A 19,431-nucleotide genomic window follows, 5' to 3' on the forward strand; every position below is an offset into this window, starting at 1 on the left:
GGAAGGGACAAAAGGGTATGGCCAGTCCCATGAAACGAGCCAGGTGTTTACAAAAACTACACCCACATCTTTACATTAAATCTCTTAACATTACCCGTTTTGTTATTTTAGCTGTTGGGGCAAACACGTTAAAATAACAGGTGCAGCAACATTTTCATGGTGTAAAAGCTCTCTGCATTAGCAAACCCCTGGTATGAATTAGCCCATTGTTACTGAGAGTACTTGGGAGCTGTGGGCATTGATTGTCCTCTCCAAACACACACTTAGAGAGCAGAGAGTAAGCAGAGCTCTAAAAACATAATGGAAAATGGAAATCTAGGTCATACAGATGTGGAAATAAAATCTGTTTCCTACAGATGAGGACGGAATTTTACATAACTGCCTTAATACTAGCTATCATTTAGTTCCTTTTAATATGTTGCAATTTTGTGTGTACACTGCATTGTTGCACACTGCTTTTTTCCTGTCCTGTGATTGCAAATTTCATCTGCGCCCTTCTACTAAACATAGCCTCGTTCTGAAGTTGGCACAACAAATTAGTAAAGTCAGCCTCTCATTTGAGAATGGCGTAGCAGACTGACAAGGCTTTCTTTCTTCCAACAACAAGAATGCGCAGCTTGTTCATTGGCGCCTGTCTGCAGGTATCTGTCTGTTACATGTTCCTGCGTCTTCCCCAGGCATCAAAGGTAACGGAGAGATTGATGTATGGATTTGTTTCCTATTGCTTGTAATGTGTTAAACTGCACTAAAGGTGTCATCTAGACAGGACATTTTAGGGATTTAGACTGGTCCAGTAGGTAGGAATGGGATGAGTCCAACAGGGAAGACTGCAGGTGTGCAAATCCATGGTTTTAGAGGGGGCAGGCCCTAGAAATAGTGCAAAATTAGGAAAAATAGGAAGATAAGCAGGAACACCAGAACCGGCAGCTCAGACTCTTGAAGGGTGAATGTGTGTGAGAAAGAATTAGAGCTCTATTCTAGCTGCCCGTCTCCTTTAGTACCTAATAGTGGCCACTCATTTAACAGTGGCATGAGAAGGCCAACAAACGCATACATGAATTCCAAGTTCATGGTATGAAACACAACTAGAATAATCTGGACTGCTGAACAGGCTTTCTTAGAGACACAGATAGGGCTTGTTTTTTCACCTGCTCCGCCTTCTCCTGTTTTATTCCCATATCACTGAAGCACAAGAGAAAGAGAGAAGGAGTAAGAGGACCCCTGGGAGGAGGGTTTGTTGGATTTTTCTCCATGACGGCCGATGGGGCTGGTGGTGCTGTGTACCCATTTAAGCTATAGTTCTATACATGTTATTTTACCGAACTAAGCCTGCCGCTGTGCACTTTAACCTAGATATATTTTATTCAGCTTCGTTTTTATTATTTTAACAAATAGCCACATTTGCGGTCTTGTTTTATTTTCTCAATCTAGCTGTTCTTTGCGTAGGTGAGAACTGCTTTCTTAAACAAGACATTTCTTTCTGTGCTTTTCGCAAGGCTGCAGTAAGATAGATTGCTGGCAAAAGTGGTACGCTTTGTCTCTAATGTTCACAGAAACATACACACTCTTACATGGGGATCCTCTCTTGGAACATCAGCTGTTTTATTATAAAAACACTACTTTGACCCATGTACATTAGAGGGAGATTCCAGCCAGATGACCATGCCTGTATGCTGATTGCTAAGTGCTTTGCTGCTTATGTAGACTACAGGCCTCTTGCTCAGGTATGAGGGATTATGTCTTCCCAAGGGAACCTGAAGGGCAGAATTAGAGCTTAACATGCTGTGCTCCAACATAGACTAGGTAGGAACTATTCTAAAAAACCGTAGTAACAATATGGGAGCGTTATTTTTATGTTTTACTCCCCTTGTCACAATTTTAATCCTGTCATGCTTCATCGTCCTAGTTATTGCAATAAATGCTTTACTATCTAAGATGCAGTTATTTCAATAAAACCTTAGTGAACTATACTCTGCCTCTGATTGTCCTTGCATATGTGAGACTAATGTAACTGAGAGAAACAGATGAGATCTGAGTGACCACGATTTCCCTGAGGAGTCAATTGTGTCATGCGCTCAGTTGCCCAATCATCCCTGCTCTAGGGTGGAGATGAGGCACTGCTAGTTAGTCGGAACAAAACCCAGGTTAGGCCGACAGGTTTCACCTGTAGTGGGTTCAGACTTAGTCCCCCAGAGTACACGTGATTCTGCCGCCCAAATCCAGTTGTTTCATTAGGATAATGAGAACCTACGCAACAGTGGTACATCTGCCAATGCACCTGGAAATGGAGTAGCACCTGCAGGACCACCAGCAAACAGAGCACAAGGGCATAATGCACAAGTGAGCGCTATGATGTGACTGACTGAGAGTATAGCCCCCAACAGAAACGTGAATAACCAGACAAGATGCAGCTTTCACCACTGTGAGGCGCCACAGAAACAGCTCCCCAACATTAGAGAAATTCTTACCCACTTCAAGCCTAACATGTCTGAAAAAGCATGTGAAGTTGTTTTTCTGTTGTTCCATAGGTCCTGAGTTTTCACAAAAAGGTGTGTTGTGTCCCCCTTGTATGGCTGAAGTCAGCATGTGGGTGGGGATAACTCCTGAGCCATACATAACCAATAGCCTAAAAATTCAAAGGGTAACAGTACTCACTTTGCCAGCAATTCCTGTGTGCCCTACTGTAATACCACAGTGGCCCTTATTAAATAAATCAACCCTTGTGCTGAGCCTATGCACTGACATATAGGGGTAAGTAGGGTAATGACCGGCCCCTCCTGCGGTCAGTCCAAACAAATTATGTGTGCAGCTTTCAACACACTGGTGTTATAGTGCATGACTGGTATTTCAAAGAAAGGTTCTGTTCAGGTGTCATCTGGCACTGCATGTGACAGGGGAGGACCCTTTGTACCAAAATAAGTGACTTGACACAGGCCAACTAGTCTACCTGTCAGGGAAATTGAAACACCAAACCAGACCACGGACATATTATCTGCTTTTGAGCAATTAACACACCTAATCAAGAATACTCACTAGGTGGCTGACTGATGAAAGACTAATGTAACTTATCCCCAAGAGCTTCAGCCACTGAAAATGTAATTTTGTAAAACCTTGTACTTTCATATATATTATAAAATGTGATAATAAAATTGAGTTCAACATTACGTTGTTCTTTGAGTACACATTGAGAGTTGTGTTTTTGTAGTTGTATTCAGTTGGTCCCAGCCATGCTATTGCTAAAGTACATTTTATACAGATTGCCAATGTTTATCAATGCACCAGCCAGCCTTCCGACAGTGAAACTGATTTTTGGGTTCTACTCACTATGAGAACATCGTAATGTAAAATGTCTACATGTCCTATTTTGAAATATCCTGCAACCTAGGTTGTGGGCTGCATGGCCTACATAGTGGCCATTTAATCATTATTTAAATTACGTTTTTTACATGTCAGAAAGGGTAATTTGTACACATGTCTGGTGATTAACTACACCAGCTGCCAAGCTACAGTAATAGGGCTGCAATGTTTGTTTTATCACACTGGTGGATGGCAAAGCAGTGTAGTACTTCATATGTGAGATTTATCTTGCAACTCTGTGCGTGTTTTATAGAAGACAATATTCTATAGCCTTATATGAAATTGTTTTAACGCAATTATAAATCAGACAAGGTTGAATTGTTTTTTAGGTCAGAGCACCTGCACTGTTGTCTGAATATCAGAGTCCCATTGCACAGAAAGTAAAAAGCAACAGCATCAAAGAAGCACTTCTTCACAGCTAAGGACATTTGTGATGTGAATGTTTTGTCCAAAAATGTTAGCTTTACATACAATAATTGAAAGTCTATTGTTAAATTAAAAACGAGAACTCTCAACACGACCTTCATGTCTACTGACATTTTTATGTATTTTGTATTTCTCAAAATGTTAATGTCAATTATATGTATTTGGTTGATATTGTTAACCATTAATCAAGCAGGCAGCCTAAACCACCAAAACTTGAAATAGATAAGAAACAAAAGATGCAGGCAATATCCTTATTCTTTTAAGAACTGAATAAGCTTACAAGTACGTTGCCCTGTGCATTATGTAACCTACGTATCTAATACACTGGCTCATGTTAGAACATAATAATAATTTTTAACCTTAAAATCTTGTTGATAATTTGGCACGTATTCATATGTTAATGTAAGCTCAACAAGTATTATCATAACAAACCCCCAATTCCCTACTGGAAACAGCGGTGTTCGAGAACGTACGGATATGTTGGTCATCACTATTATGCCATGTTCCAGAAGGGAACACCGTTAGTCAGAGTCAGGTATAACCTCTGTCAGTCAGAGAATGTGGAGTAAGCTCTAGGAATAGATGATAGAAGGACCAGGAAGGGGTGCCAAAGTCAGAAAATTATGTGCCTCGGGCGGAGAGGGTTAGGGTCAATTTCTCCATCCCCAGGCTGTACCACAGATAGTGAGCCAGCCTGGTGTGTGGGGACCAGGCCCGTGACCCAGTGTGACAAAATGCTTTGCAGTGCCACCCTTAAGGCTAATCCAATCTGGTGTTCCCTGCGTGACTTAAGTGGGAATGTAAGGGTGAGCCCAGAATTGTGTATGCAGGGAAGCGGAGAATATTGAGGTGCGAATGTATATCATCAAGTGTTTTGGTGCAGGCAGTCCCATAAAAGATGCAGCAGAGTGCCATGAGAGCTGCAGCCACACCAGCATTCTGGCTTGCGTGCAGAGTTACCTTGGTGTAGTCGGACTGGTATTAAAAACCAGTATGTGACAAATTTTGTGGCAGTCTTGATACTAGTGGTACTTCAAGCAGTTTGTTGTGCACAGTGGTAGATTTGGTGACTTGGGGATCATCCTCATCCACAGGAGCAGTTTGGGAATTACCAATGGCTGAGATTAATTCAAGCATTCCATTCATCAGTTTTGTATATACTTTAGTGTGTCAACCTATCGGGGATGGGTATACCCAGATGTGGGACCTGTGCACACTATGTCACTGGAACCAAGCTTTACCGGCTGATAAGCCCTAACTAGCATGAAACTGCTCCTGGGTTACTTGTGTTCTGGTTCAAGAAGAACCTGGCTTGACATTTCCTAGCATGGACTGTTCGCATTGAAGCAGGGTCAAGACTGATTTGCATATGGTTAGGTCCACACTGAGGTGGCATGGTATGCAAAATAATGACGGACTGGAATGCAGTCATCAGAAATCACCAGTGGACGAAATTAATTCAAGCAATCCATTCATTACTTTTTTATATACTTTAGTATGTCACCTTAAGTGGAACGGGTAGGCCCAGATGTGGGTGCTGTACACACTGTGTCACAGGAACCAAGTTTTACCTGTCTGATGAGCCCTAACTAAGGCAAAGCAGATGTTGTGTTGCTTGTATTCTGGTTCAGAAAGAATTTGGCCTGGCAATTTGAACTGCACTGTTCCGACTGGGGCAGGATTAAGACTTATTTGCATATGGCTGCGTCCAAGGTGAGGTGCAAAATGTGGTGTGCAAAATAATGATGGACTGGATGTGCCCTGAGTGATTACCAGTAGCAAAGATTAATTCAAGCATTCCATCCATCTCTTTTATATATGCTTTAATGGGGCTTCAAGGGCTCGGAAGGCTAGTCCTACCACCCATGACAGACCCAATATACGCATTTTAAGATTAGCTTTGCCCATCATTCCTCCATCCTCCAACCCCAACATCATACCATTGCATGTTTCAGCCTAGTGATTCTAGGGGAAGCCTGGGCACCACATTTAATTATTTACATGTTTTTCCATAGCACAGTCGAACCAAATGGTATCAATTCACTATACATTAGAGCAAGGAACATACCATAGATATACTTTACAATGGACGAGGTACCTGCATAGATGGCTTCTGCACAAAATAACAGAAAAAAATCCATAAGGTGTGATGAACAGCTTTTGAAGTGGTAAAAGGTCATAAGTAATGAGAGGTTATGAGTACGTTCGAAATAAAGGGCAAGATGTACTTATTTTTGATGCAACATAGTGTAGCAACTAATGCTGCTGTGCTCCTTTAAATGAGGAGAACGGAGCAGCATCACATCTACAGAGATATGGCACTGGTTTTCTCTTCCCAGGTGTTGGTGTACTTCAGGCAGCCTTGTGCCATGTACACACCCTTGCACCAGTGTGCAAGGGTGAGGATGATGTCTAGCATAGGTTGTGTACTGGAAGGCTACCCTTTAAGTAAAAAATGCTATTCTTAGACATACTTCTTACAAGTTTGTATTTGTGCCGTACAGAACAGCAAAACATGGAAAAAATGTTAATCTTTCTCCAACATTACGTCTGCTTCAAGGAGCTGAAAACTTTTGGCACAAAGCCCTCTCTACTTTTTTAGTAAATAGGTCCTTGTACCACCAATGATATGCCTCCATGAGGCAAAGCAGTGTATAGTGCTTATTTGTAGTTATTTTGCCACTCCACTCTATGAGACTCTACTTCACTCCATGCCACTCCACTGTATGACACTCTACTCCACGCCAATCTCATCTACACCACTAACTTTCAGCCATGCTGAACAACAGCCATGCTGGTGTACAACATGGTTAAAACCCATTGGCAAAGCCAATAGATCTTGCATAGGAGCGGCCTACTGGTTTTGCCAATGCTTGTTAATACTACTGATTATTTTTTGACCAACCTTATCCTTTAAAATCAAAACATCTAAAGATCCTAGACAATGTCACCACTAACAACTATTTAAGGCTCCTAATTACCTGAGACGAATCATCCGGCCTTTTCCTTGTGTTCCATTTAAAACAAATAAGGGCAGATTCTGCGCTGTGCCGTGTCAAACGGAGAGGGCAGGAATGCACAATATCATCTAAGATATAGGGGGTCACTATGACCCCGGTGGTCGGTGGTAAGTACCGCCAGCAGGCTTTGTGGTACTTGCCACTATATTATGACTATGGGTTGGCTGAAGCCAACCCGCCAATGTACCACTCTGACCGCCATGGCGGTGACAGTCGCCGGACTGGAGATATCTATCTCCAGCCCAGCGGCCGTCACTGTTCCGCCCACGGGATTATGACCCCGCCTACCGCCATGGTTTTCGTGGCTTCCTTACCCCCCACGAAAACCATGGTGGTAGGCACTATAAGTGACAGGGAATTCCTTCCCTGTCACTGATAGGGTTCTCCCCCCACTCCCTCTCCAGACTCCCTCCCACCCCCCCTACCTCTCCAAACCCCCTATGTTCACATCCCGCCTTGACACCCACACACGCATACACACACCCATACACACATGCATCCACACATGCATACATCCATTCACACACACATCTGCACACACTTTCATACATACACGCAGACACGCATTCACACAACACAACATACACGCACTCACGCCTCCATACATGCACACACATTCAAAATGAAACACACACCCGCATACACGCATGCACAAACATTCACACACACACCCATACACACACACAAAACGCCCCCTCCCCTGTCGAAGCACCCACTTACCTGTGTTCAGGGGGTCCTCCGGCAGGAGGTGGGACGGGGCGCTGCTGCCAGCAGCAGAGTCAGCCAGTAGAACACCACTGGGCTGTGTTATGGGCTGGCATCGGTCTACTGGCATGGCGCTGCTGGTGGCATGGCCACAGCTGGATTTCTGCCATCCTTCTGGCGGGAATCCAGCTGTGGTCATAATATGGCTGAAGGCTGGTAGCCGTGGCGACAGTCTTTTGGCGGCCGTCCACGCGGCCGTAGGCGGTTTTTAACGCCAATGTTGTAATGAGGGCCATAGTGCCTTTCTGCTGGATCTGGCCGGTCCACTAGTGGCTGCTGAGTACCAACACAGGCACCCTTGCAGCACAGCGCAAGGGTGTCTTTGTTGCAGGCAGGATTGTTATTGTACAAGGAGAGACACCTTCCTGCACAAAAAGAATCCTCTGAGGCTGAATGTAGCACTCATAGAAAGAGGAAAAAAAGGGACAAATAAACATACTGTTCCTCGTTACGCCTCACATGTGAAGGCGTAGCACTTTTACTAACAATAGTAATCTTCGGAATGAGTCAATCTGGGAATGTGCCAAAAACCATGTGTGGATGTGTGAGCACACCCACACTCTTCCCATGGAAAGCCATTCCAGGAACAGTAACACAAGGCAGCAACTTGCACTGTCTTGCATTACTCCAGATTTACTATTACTATTTACGCAATGTGGCTCTGAGTGGCATAGAAAATCTCACTTGGGGTTGCATTGCTTTTGCATCACCTTCCATGATGCAAGGGCAGTGCAAGCCATTAGTAAATCTGGGGCTTGTTAAATATAATAAGACATAGGTTGACTGTGTCGGAACTGCTTGCATTTTGGGACATTTCAAACAAACTGCTGAGGCAGGAAGATCGGCGGTTTGCACGACTGTCTATTCATGCCTCATTAGGTCATGTACAATATAGTTTAAAAATGTCCACAAAGTAGTGAACAGGCAGAACTAGGGGCTAACCAAAGAGCATCTTTTTGTAGGTAGCAAAACACAAATCTGTTGTTCACACCATAGCCTCACACAGGTTTGCGCTATAGAAATGCGTGCATAAAACTGGGATGGAGACATTTGGGTGGCAAGCGCAGATAATTATAGCACAGACTGGGCTTAAGATGAAAGACTTTACAACAATTAAGAAAGAATCCAAACCTGGGATCTCCACAAAGGGGAAAAAATATAGGAACTAGTCAGACCTTTAGTGGATAAGGGCCTGAAAACACAAACGAAACTAGGACTAAAAAAGTGGACAGAGAGCACTTCACATGATTTACCAAGGTTCACAAGAACAGAACAGATTCATAGACAAAACAGTATAGAACTGAAAGCAAGCTAAACAAGCATTGGAAAAGCATTCTATCCTACTATCAAACTGGATTATAAAAATTAGAAAAAGGTTATAATAATGTTTGTTTTAGATTTGATGAACTGTTAATAGTTGTTTATGTTGTGATGTATGTTGAATTAATATCCCCGGGTTCCAAACTTGTAATAGGTACCTTATTTAATATGGCATTGCATTAGAATAAAGTTATGTGTAGTTAGGGGAGTGCCACTGATTCATTCGCCATTCAAATCATGCCCCTTTTAAATGCAAGGTAACTGTAATTGTGACTGCCTGTTTAGTACTAAAATATAGCAATATTTGGGCCCATATTTAAGAAAGAGTGGCGCATCTGAGCTGATGCGCCACTTTTCCTGCTCTCTACCTATCGGCACATAACGACACCAAAGTTGCACCGTATTTATAATACGGCACACCATGGTGGTCATTGGCACAATAGCGTCAAACTTTTTGACACTATTGTGGAGCTTTGCCACAGTAGCATCAAAAATGTTGATGCTAGTGTAGCAAAGTGCAAGGAGGCCTATACCTTTCTATGGGAATCTCATTTTAAAACCTGCTCTGAGCTCTAATGTGATGCGAGGGTTTACAAAGTGGCGCAATGCATGCAGTGCACCACTTTGTAAATATGGCCCTTGGAACAAGACACTTTAGCGCCGCCTTACCATAAAAAAAGTGATGGTATGGCAGGCTAATGTGGCGCTGGGGGCTCTTAAATATGCCCCTGGTGTTTAGAGGACTTCTGACAAATTATGGCCCGGTGCCACTACACCTGCTGCACCATTAAAATCATGACCTTAGTGTCTCCAAGATAACTGCGCTCGTGCCTGCCTGTTTGGTAGTAACATTTAGTAATAATTTGTTTTTAGTGGGGTTCCTAGAGCTTTTGGCCACATTGCCACTGCACTTGCTGCACCATTCAAATAATGACCCAACTGCCTTCATGGCAACTGCACTTATGACTGCCAGTTTAGAAGTACAATATAACAATATTTGGTGTTTAGAGGAGTTCTGACAACTTTTGGTCCTGGTTCCAAAGCCCCTGCTGCACCATTCAAATCATGACTCTAGTGCCTGCAAGATAACTGCACTTGTGACTGCCGGTTAAGCTGTAAAATATAGCATTGATCGGTGTTTCTCTATGTGTCTATTAATCATTTGTATTTCTTTTCCATGGATGATGTCAAATTCCTCCTAATAGTCTCTATACCAACCATGCGTCACAAGCGTTCACAACCGCAGTTATTATTAAATGTGTTTTTATACACGTGATTCGAAGGCCTATGACCCTTAGTCGTGGAAACAAACAAAAGACAAATGATTAAGCGATTCTATTATTGAAACTGAAAAATTACTATTTTGAATGGCATGTAGAGGAACATATGTAAAGTTGCGGCTCAAGTCAAGAGTTATTTTAAGCCGTAGATGTAATCTAACATCATCTTTCTTAAGCAGTATATACAAAAATGACAGTGAGTTTCCAGTAGAAAGCATGACATATTTTCCAGTAACAATTTGCTGTAAATTTACTTGAGAAAATGGTTAAGTTTAATTTCTAACATTTTATTTCTTTATCCTCAATGCCTTACCATTTCAATAAGGTTGTTTTGTTTCAATTAAATGATCCGGCTCAGAGGAATGCGAGAGAGAGGCTTGACACGCTGCGTGACACGTTTCTTAAAAGTACTGTAGTCAGTTGATCATCTGCTAAGTGGAGTTTGATGAGCACAATTGTACTAAATAACTATATCAGAGATCCCCGATTAGAGTGGTTATTTTACTTTGTTTTTCAGTGACTAAGACCTGTCAACTCACAATATTGACTCCATTCACACGGTCACACGGTGAAGAGTCAATATCACACAGTGACAGGGAAAACAAGCTGAAAACCACTGTAAATAGTGGTTTTCAGGTAGTTTTCGGAGGTTTTTAACTGTTGATGTCCCTTAATGGGTGTGAAAACACCCAGGACATCGGCAGCAGTCTCAGCAAGCTTGCTTTTTTTGTTTTTTTTTAGGAGGGGGTTTGGGGCCTGGGTGGAGGTAAAAGTGTCTCTTAGGTGCCTCTCGGCACGAGGACCCACCCCCTCCCAGGCCTCACCCCTCCCCCCACTGTCAGGTTTTCAGTGAATTTGGTAGGTCTGGTGATTTTGCGGCATCCTATTTCTATTTGTTTGTGTTATAACATTTAACGATTTGTATTATTTTCATATTATAATATGTATATATTTTTTAGGAAGCGTATGCGCCACCTTCAGCAGAACGCAGTGTGGAATGTAATTGGAGCAGGACTGGAAGTGTAATATTTTTAACACTGGTCTTAATGTTATGGTAATTTTTTTGTTTTCTGGTAGGGTCATATGATCCAGTTGCTGTATGCGCAGTCAAAATCTTTGTGAGACAAAGAGGACTGTGTCATCCTGTTCAGTTTTACTGTTTCTGGGTTGTCCTGTAAAACCCCTCCCCCCAACACTCCTAGTGCTCTAGTCTAGACGTTCTGTAAATCCTCTTGTATCCAGACTGGTAGCATCCATTTTCTATCACAGCACTTTACAATTCTTCTTAATTGCCCTTTAAAGAAGTTGCTAAATGTTTGACATGTGCCCCGTATATTGTGATTTGTGCCCTGTACACTGTGATTTGTGCCCCGTACACTGTGAAAGTGAAAACAAAGCACCTTGGGAAGCAATGTGGTTAGTGGAAGGAGACTGGCCAGTAACCAATGGCAGTGACCGGAAGGAGTACTTGGACCAGAATCCACCCGAAGGCAGGACAGCAAAGCAGCAGAGAGCAGAAAGTGAAAGCAAACGACGTGCTGGCCAATTAGAAGCACGTAAAAGAGATCGATATTGGACTAAGCCAATGGTAAGTCCAGGTAAGTAAGGGGCTGGTTTCAAGCTCCTTTTCAGAATGTTTTTTCTATTCACAAAAGATTTTGCAAACACAGCACGAAGCGCACTTGTGCAGACGAAACCTAAAAAGGGTATTTCTAGGAAATTGGAGGCTAGCATAGAAAATGCAAAGGTAAAGGCACAGTGAGAAACTGAAAAGAGTTCAGGAAAAAGGCAGCTACACTTGGTCCAGGATCAAGCATTGAAAGCAGTCCCCAGCTAGTACGGAAACAGAAAGATTTTGGTCTAAACAAAAAGTGTATTTCTTCTACCATTATCAGAGCAGTTTTGTGAGCCGTCTGACCTGTTTGGTGTGCTGGAGTAAGTTAAGGGTCTTTGATAATGTTTTTGTAAAGCACCAAGTTAGGTAGTGCAGATTTCAAGGTTTAGATCTAAATGGAACTATTTCAATACTTTAAATACAAACTATATAAAGAATAGGGAGGGGGCCGTCAAATAACATGACACCCTTGGCTGTGTAGGTGTCAGAGGGAAGTACATATTAAAATCCTTGGAATCCCCTTCCTGTCTGTAAGATATGTCAACTCACCTCGGTTCAGCTCTGTCTTGAGTGCTTGGAGCAGAGGGAACTTTCCCTGCCCACAGAAGGTGCCAGTGAAGTCATCGAGATCCAGAGCCCAAACCATGGCACCACCAAACCCATTGGTCTTCAGGTACTGTGCCTGTAAAGTATGAAACATCTTAGAGCATCAAGGGCCATCATTTGCAGGCTTAACCTGTTTGAACAGAAACTGTTGCACTCCATTATCTGAGGCTCTGTTAAAGGTTCTGGGGTTATAAGGCTGTGTTGGCTGAGATTTTCTTCCATAGTGTGAGGCATGCTCTCAGAAGGGACTCTTGAGTTTACATGTGCATCACTCTATCTTCAAGTTCATCTAGCCATCTAAAGTACCTGCTGGAATGCTGTGAAATGGGCACAGTCACCATATGCAGTTGGCCTTATGTAGTGTAACATTCTAGGAGGAGCCCACATTGCACAAAGTATCTACTTCATAGCGAGGAATTTATTTTCAAGGCCCCCTGCAAAACATATGGTGAACAACTGGGTGAGTCATGAAGTACATAGCAAAAAGTGCTGGATTCAAATATTTAGCCATTTACAGTGCCAAAAACTTGAGCTCACAAATAGCTAAATAAGTAGATATCTGCATATTAAGATATGAAAGAGTTAAATAATTAACAATAACACAAGGCAATTCCACCAACCTACTCAAATTTGGGCATGGGACACACTATGACTAAATAGTACAAATTTAGCAAGCATCCAATATACAAAATACCAATATTTCTGACGTTTTCTACTGGTTTGGGGATTGGGACAGGGTTATACTGTATCACTTGCAGATAAGAAATTCTTTAATAAGGTTTGTCTGGTTCCTGACACTCTTGTCCATATGAGGATAACTCAGAGGGGAGTGGTTAGAGTCACCTGGCAGTTTTCCTTTTCTCCAAAACGCTAGCAGTTTCCTTTTGGGGCCTAGCACTGACTCCAATAAGTTGGGGGTAGCACAACACCAGTCAACTAAACTACTGACATTGAAACCAATTTCAAATGTATGCAGTTCTGCTGATGGAATTGATTCGTATGCCTGGGATTACACTTCTTCAAAATGAAGACAATACACAGTTAATCAGCACAAATATTGTGGAGGGGGCTACACCCCTCCTTCTTAACCTGGACAACATTTCTGGGCTTTTACATGGGGTTTGCTATTTCATTCATAGATTATATGAAGAATAAACCTTAGAGAGCTTGGTTTCAAATTACCCTGCTGCTCTAAATCAACAACACTGGCTCTCACTGTCTGCATCTACTGTAAAGCCTGCTGTTTAACTTTTCAAGATTCCACGCTCAAATAACCAGGGCTGCCTACCAAATTTACTTACAATTTCAAAGGTTAGGAATTTGGTCAGCTGGACTGAGATGATCAGACTTGAAGCCCAAAAATCTCACAAAGAGCACATTACAAAAATTAAATATAATCAACTGCTCTCACTCTGAAATGAACTTCCTCTGCACCTAAGACTTGTGTCTTCCTTACAGTGCATCATTGAGGATATTGAGGTTCATCTTTACACTATCTCAGATTTTAAGCATCAATCTTTCGCTGTCTTCCTCTCACCTACGTGATAATCTGCCTTACTCCTCCACACAACTTGCATTCCTCTTCTCTCCCTCAATGTAACATTTGTGCCTGTTTGGAAATGCCTTGAAAAGCTTCTGCAACCATTCTTGTGACTCATATTCCTGTTACCATGTACAGCATTGTGCAGGCCTCTTGGGCCTGTTGTGTGCTATAGAAATACCCCTAAAAAATATAAACATTGTTCAGGATAAATGTTAGGTTCCCCTAGAGGGACAGATGCATAGAACTTGTGAAGGTAAGCCTAGTTTGTGGTTTCTGGGATCTATGATTCTTCTGATGCACATAGGATGTTGTCGCCACTTTGTCTTACCTTGGTTGTGATGCTCTGTATGTTGTCATACCCAGCCCACTGGTTCCCTTTGTAGGCATAGGGCACTTTCTGGTCATCAGTCCACACAATTGTAGCTCCCTTCATAAAGGTGCAGATCTAGGAAACATTGAAGATAAGAGAGCAATGAAGGTCGCCTCCAAACAGATACATCTCAACTTGTAAAGGCACCAAGATGCTCCATGTGAACTGTGAGATTTTCAGCCAGCCCTATGTTTAAGTTTACATTAGGATACATTCTAGTTCTTGTAGTCCCGCATACATAAATAAAGATAAGCAACTACCCAAATCCAACATGACATGAACTACAAAGCCAGAATTGGCTGAATGTCTCACACTTCACCTAGGACAAATTGAGAGCTCTAGATTTTTGGGTTGAAGAAGAGCCCCTTTTGGTGGGCATGGTCTGATCCCGCTTACCTCATAATAAGACAGGAATCCTGGTGAGCCCGTAAAAGGGCCTGAAGTCCCTGCCCCAGAAGAAGGGGCACCAACACCAGTGTCTGCAGTGGCTAGGGTGAAGGTCCGTCCATATGTGGGAACCCCCATAATGACCTTCTCTGGAGGTGCCCCGTTGTCTCTCCAGTACTTCATAGCAAAGTCCTGTAAAAGGGGATAGACATTTAAGGTTGGAAATAAGGCCAGTGGGGCATGGATGAGTGAGACTCCAATGAAGTGGATGAGGGCTGTGATGGAGAAAGGAAAATTGGAGGGTTACCAGATGAATTCACATCAACAGGGGCATCATATTTCAGTCCTGTCTTTCCTTTTGAACTCCACTGTAATCTCGAATAGTAGTCAAAGTGTTTCAGCTGTGGTAAACTAGGCTCCCAGAGTGAATTGGACTCTTAAACAAAAGACCATAAATAGAAAGAGTGTGACTCTGATGGCAGACATTCATCTAGTAATGTTCAGAATAAGAGAAATTTAATTGAAATGCAAGAGGGCTTTGGAGTAACGAATGGCTCAGACCCTGTTGCAATAAATTAGGCTGGCAGTATGAGGAATGAGTACGAACAAGAAGTGCATGAGGCAGTGATGGGGAAAACAAAGAGACTTCACAGTCAAGTACGAGGCCAGAGATGTTGGGAATAGGAGTGACTCTATTAAAATGTATGAGACAGTGACTGGGGTAGTCAGTGAGACTCTATTGAAGTGTATGAAACTTAAGATTTAAAGAATGTGTGAGATTTCAATGGGTTTCATACATGCCTCTTCACTGGCCTTGTACTTTTTAATGAAGTCTATCTCATTCTCTACAACCATGGCCCCATATTTCATTTAAGTACAAAAGATCAGTGTTGGGAGGGATAAGTGGAACTCCGTTGATATCATGAGGCCACCAGTAGGGCATGAGTGAGTCTCCATTGACATGCCTGAGGTCCCTGATTGTGAAAAGATAGGGCCTGATTATGAGTGTGTCTGCTTGTTCCGACCCGTGCATAAACCCCTCATTACGTATGGCTCAGAAAAACAAGTTCAAAGGTTTTGAACTCGTCTGAAAATTATTGAATGTGTTAAGTAACTTAACCTTCATTAAATTTCGAAGGTCAAACCTACCAAAATTTAACAGGGAGAAAGAATACAGTATGTGTGATACGATGCAGATTTTGGTGCATTAAACACCATAATCCACAAGTTATTCCCCAGTAAGTCATAATAGGTGTTGTTTACCACACCTAATAAGTAACATACCATGGGGTATCATTATTTATCAGGTGCAATAAATAGGATCTAAACTCGTAATAGGGCCTAAATGTCATTCCACTGAGGTCTATGCTGGTTACCTTACATCGACTTACCACATTTAGGTACACAGCTGCCCCAGTGTCTTTTAACCCCTTGTACAGGGGGCTGTTTTCGCCAGTGATGGTTTCCCATGACCCGTGAAGATCATAGGTCATAACATTGATGAAGTCCAAGACCCTGGGGGTCAATACAACAGGTTAACTGTAAATAGCTTGTATGCATACATAACAACCTAGCATGCCTTTTATAAGATTTAAGCTGTTCAGATATCTTTGGGCTTCCCTTTATTCACCCTGTCTCTAGTAGGTTCGGAACAGCCTTAATAATGACCGCCTTCTTGGGCCTCCAGCACTTACCTGGAGATGCGACTGATTTCATATCCTGTATCAATGGTCCCTTTCCCAGCAGACACTGCTGCGCTCAGCAGAAGCCGCTCCTTACCAGTCTGTTGTGCCTCATCCTGAAAGGCTTTTATCATTTCCTGAAAAGAGATAAAAGAATTGGAGACCCTTGTGAGTGTGAACTGACCCCCTTCATATATTTGTGTATATGTGTGTCTTGAACTCTGGGAAATTCAGCAAGTAATTGATATACTTCACAAAAGACAGCAATCGATGACATGCTTGAACCAATAGTGCCAAAACCTGTTCACTGAAATTATAGTCGCCAGTAGGCTGTTCTAGTTTAGACCTAGGCCCATATTTATACTTTTTAGCGCTGCATTTGCGTCATTTTGTAACGCAAAAATGATGCAAACTTGCAAAATACCATTGTATTTTGTAAGTTTGCGCCATTTTTGCGTCAAAAAGCGGCGCAAATGCGGCGCTAAAAAAGTATAAATATGGTCCCTAGTTTCTATAGAAAAAGCAGTTTTTTGCGTGCCTATATCTTTGGCGCTGTTTGATGAATCTTCACAAAATTTTCCCAAAAAAAGCGACAGTCATGTTAGCTGCTGTCTGTAAAATTTCGGGGTGATCCATCAAGTGGGGGTGAGATAAAGGGGGGATGAAATTTAGAGCATTTCCAATGTTAATTCCCATAGGAATAATCGAACAGCACAAAAACCACTGGACTGTATTACACCAAATTTGGCAGAAAGGTAGCCCTTGGTCTACAAAGAGCCCTTTTTAGGTCGAGCATAGCAGCACGCAAGCACTACTTTTCAGACGCATTGTTATCTATTTGGGCTTTTAACCACGCCCACCTCACGTCCATCACTATCACTCGTTCATGGTCTTGCCCTTCAAAAATCTTTTGTTATCATTGGTAAATGCTTTACATTTGTCCCTCTTTGGATCAGTTTGTTTACATCCTTGGACATCAACCCTGTTACATGGCTAATTGCACTTTTGCCGAAACTTTGACTGCGAGTGAACTTCTTTTTCCTTTTGGGTATCTCCTTCAGCCACATAGCATGGCGCTTGGAATCGGCTCGCTTATGTGAAATGGTTTTACTTTTTATTTTCTATTTTATGTGGCAAGAAAAGTCATGTTAGGAGTTTACAACCCTAATAGCTGTAACTCGAGCAAATGCAAGACCCATTGCATTGCAAATGCTTGTTGTTATTTGGTATAAATCCATTCAGTAGTTTTTGAGAAATCTAAGTAAATCTAAATTTGTATATATATATATATATATGTATATATATATATATAGGGACACAAAGGATTCACAACCCCTCCCGATCTCATGCAGAGACCTGATTTACTGATAACACTTCAAGAACAGAAGTGTCATCTGCAATTTTGGCTTCAGCCAAGTCCCAGAAAAAAAAAAAAATAATACAAAGGGGGCCAGGGTACGAACACCCTGATTCCTTAGCTCTGGTAGTAGGGTCCCAAAGGGAGCCCGCCAGGGCTAAAAAGCATTTACGCTTGGACCCGTAAAATAAGAAAAAAAAGCGCGGTCTCCTGCTCTTCGTTATCATGAAGCCCCTGGGTGTGCCAAGTCCTGGGGGCATTTTTTTTTAAATGTGGGGGTAGAGCCCTTCTGGTCCACTCCCAGGTACCACCACCTACCTGGGGCTTATAATGTATATGCGGGGGTGCATGCCCCCTCACTTACCTGTGGACCGCCACCTCCTCAGAACTGTTATCGTACGTGCGGGGACTACCACCTCCCCAGGGTGTTTAAGAAATAATATGCGGGGGCCTGCGCCCCCCCCCCCAAACCCCAAGGATCACAACCCTCGAGGCAAAATGTGATTTATGTGCGGGCTGCGCAGCCCTCCCACTGCCCCTGGGAACAACCCCCCCCCCTCCCCCCCCCCCCCCAGGCAAATATTTTTTTTTTTAAAGGAGGGCCCTTTGGGACCCCTATTAGCCCTGGTGACCACTTGCCCTGGGGCAAATATTTAAAAAAGAAAGGGGGTCGCTTTGGGACCCCGTGCCCCAGGGACCACGACCCCTAGGGCTATTCACTTTGGAGGGGGGCCACGTGGCCCCCCTCGAGGAGCCTCTGGAGGCCCTGGGGACCGCCACACCGCAGGGCCGGCTCCTGTATTTTCCTGGGATGCCCATCCCTGGGACATAGCTGTTTGCTGTGGCTTGGCTGCAGCTCTGCAGCCAAGCCACAGCAAACACAGCAAATCCGAAGCTTTCATCGCTGTCCCCTGCACAAGTAAAGGGGACAGAGATGAAATGCTTCAGCAACCACAGAGCTGGTGCTTAAACTAGCTCCTTGGTTGCTGAAGCAATGGGCACGCGGGGGAGGCCTTGAGGCTTCCCCTGCGGTCTCAGATAGCCTGTAAATGGCTTGTTTTGAAATATTTGTTTTAATGAAATTACATATAGGTACTGCAGGGGAGCCCTTGTGGGCTCCCCCGCAGTCCCAGATAGCCATTAAAGAGTGAAAAGCAAAGTGCTCAAAAGTAAAAAAACAGATTGCTCAGCCTGAATGTCAAGGGCTTTCGCACTGAGGGTTGGAGTCCAGCTGGACTCGTTTCCCTTTTTGTTTTTGTAAATTACAAATGTTTAAATAAGCCCCCTATTAGCACCCAACCTAGCACCGTGCACGGCCTTTAACCATGTGCAGCAAAGGTTGCCCGCAAGACCTGGCCTGCAGCCAGACCATGAGGCTAACACCCCTAACCACCCATGCTCTGCACCGCCCTTTGGCCATGTGTGATGGGAGTTGGCTGCAGCCTCTCTGGGTGTGAGAATAGGTGTGAGAGGATGTATCTGGAGGTGAGAGTGGCTGTGAGAGTATCTGTCCAGGTGTGGGAGTGCATACATCAGTGTTTTAGTGGGTGTATCAGTGTTCGTGGATCTGTGAGTGAGTGCATGAGGGTGTCAGTGGGTCTGTGAACGGGTGTGTGACAGTCTGAGTGGGTCAGTGAGTGCGTGCATAATTATCTGAGTGGGTCTGTGAGTGGGTGAGTAAGTGTCTGTGTGGGTGTGTGAGT

At 43.2% G+C, this 19,431-nt stretch overlaps 1 protein-coding gene across 1 annotated transcript in view; it reads right to left on the minus strand.

Moving 5' to 3' along the window:
- The window catches only part of LOC138299835 (chitotriosidase-1-like), a 58,276-nt gene that overhangs the window by 6,742 nt on the left and 32,103 nt on the right, over window positions 1-19,431 (minus strand). Inside the window, exons 6-10 of the mRNA XM_069238433.1 lie at window positions 16,384-16,508; window positions 16,081-16,204; window positions 14,699-14,881; window positions 14,261-14,377; window positions 12,333-12,465 (exon numbers count right to left, since the gene is read on the minus strand). Of these exons, the coding sequence (XP_069094534.1) occupies window positions 12,333-12,465; window positions 14,261-14,377; window positions 14,699-14,881; window positions 16,081-16,204; window positions 16,384-16,508 (682 nt within the window). The remainder of the gene's footprint in view (window positions 1-12,332; window positions 12,466-14,260; window positions 14,378-14,698; window positions 14,882-16,080; window positions 16,205-16,383; window positions 16,509-19,431) is intronic.

This window comes from Pleurodeles waltl, chromosome 6 (assembly GCF_031143425.1).
Source record: "Pleurodeles waltl isolate 20211129_DDA chromosome 6, aPleWal1.hap1.20221129, whole genome shotgun sequence".
Lineage (NCBI taxonomy): Eukaryota > Metazoa > Chordata > Amphibia > Caudata > Salamandridae > Pleurodeles > Pleurodeles waltl.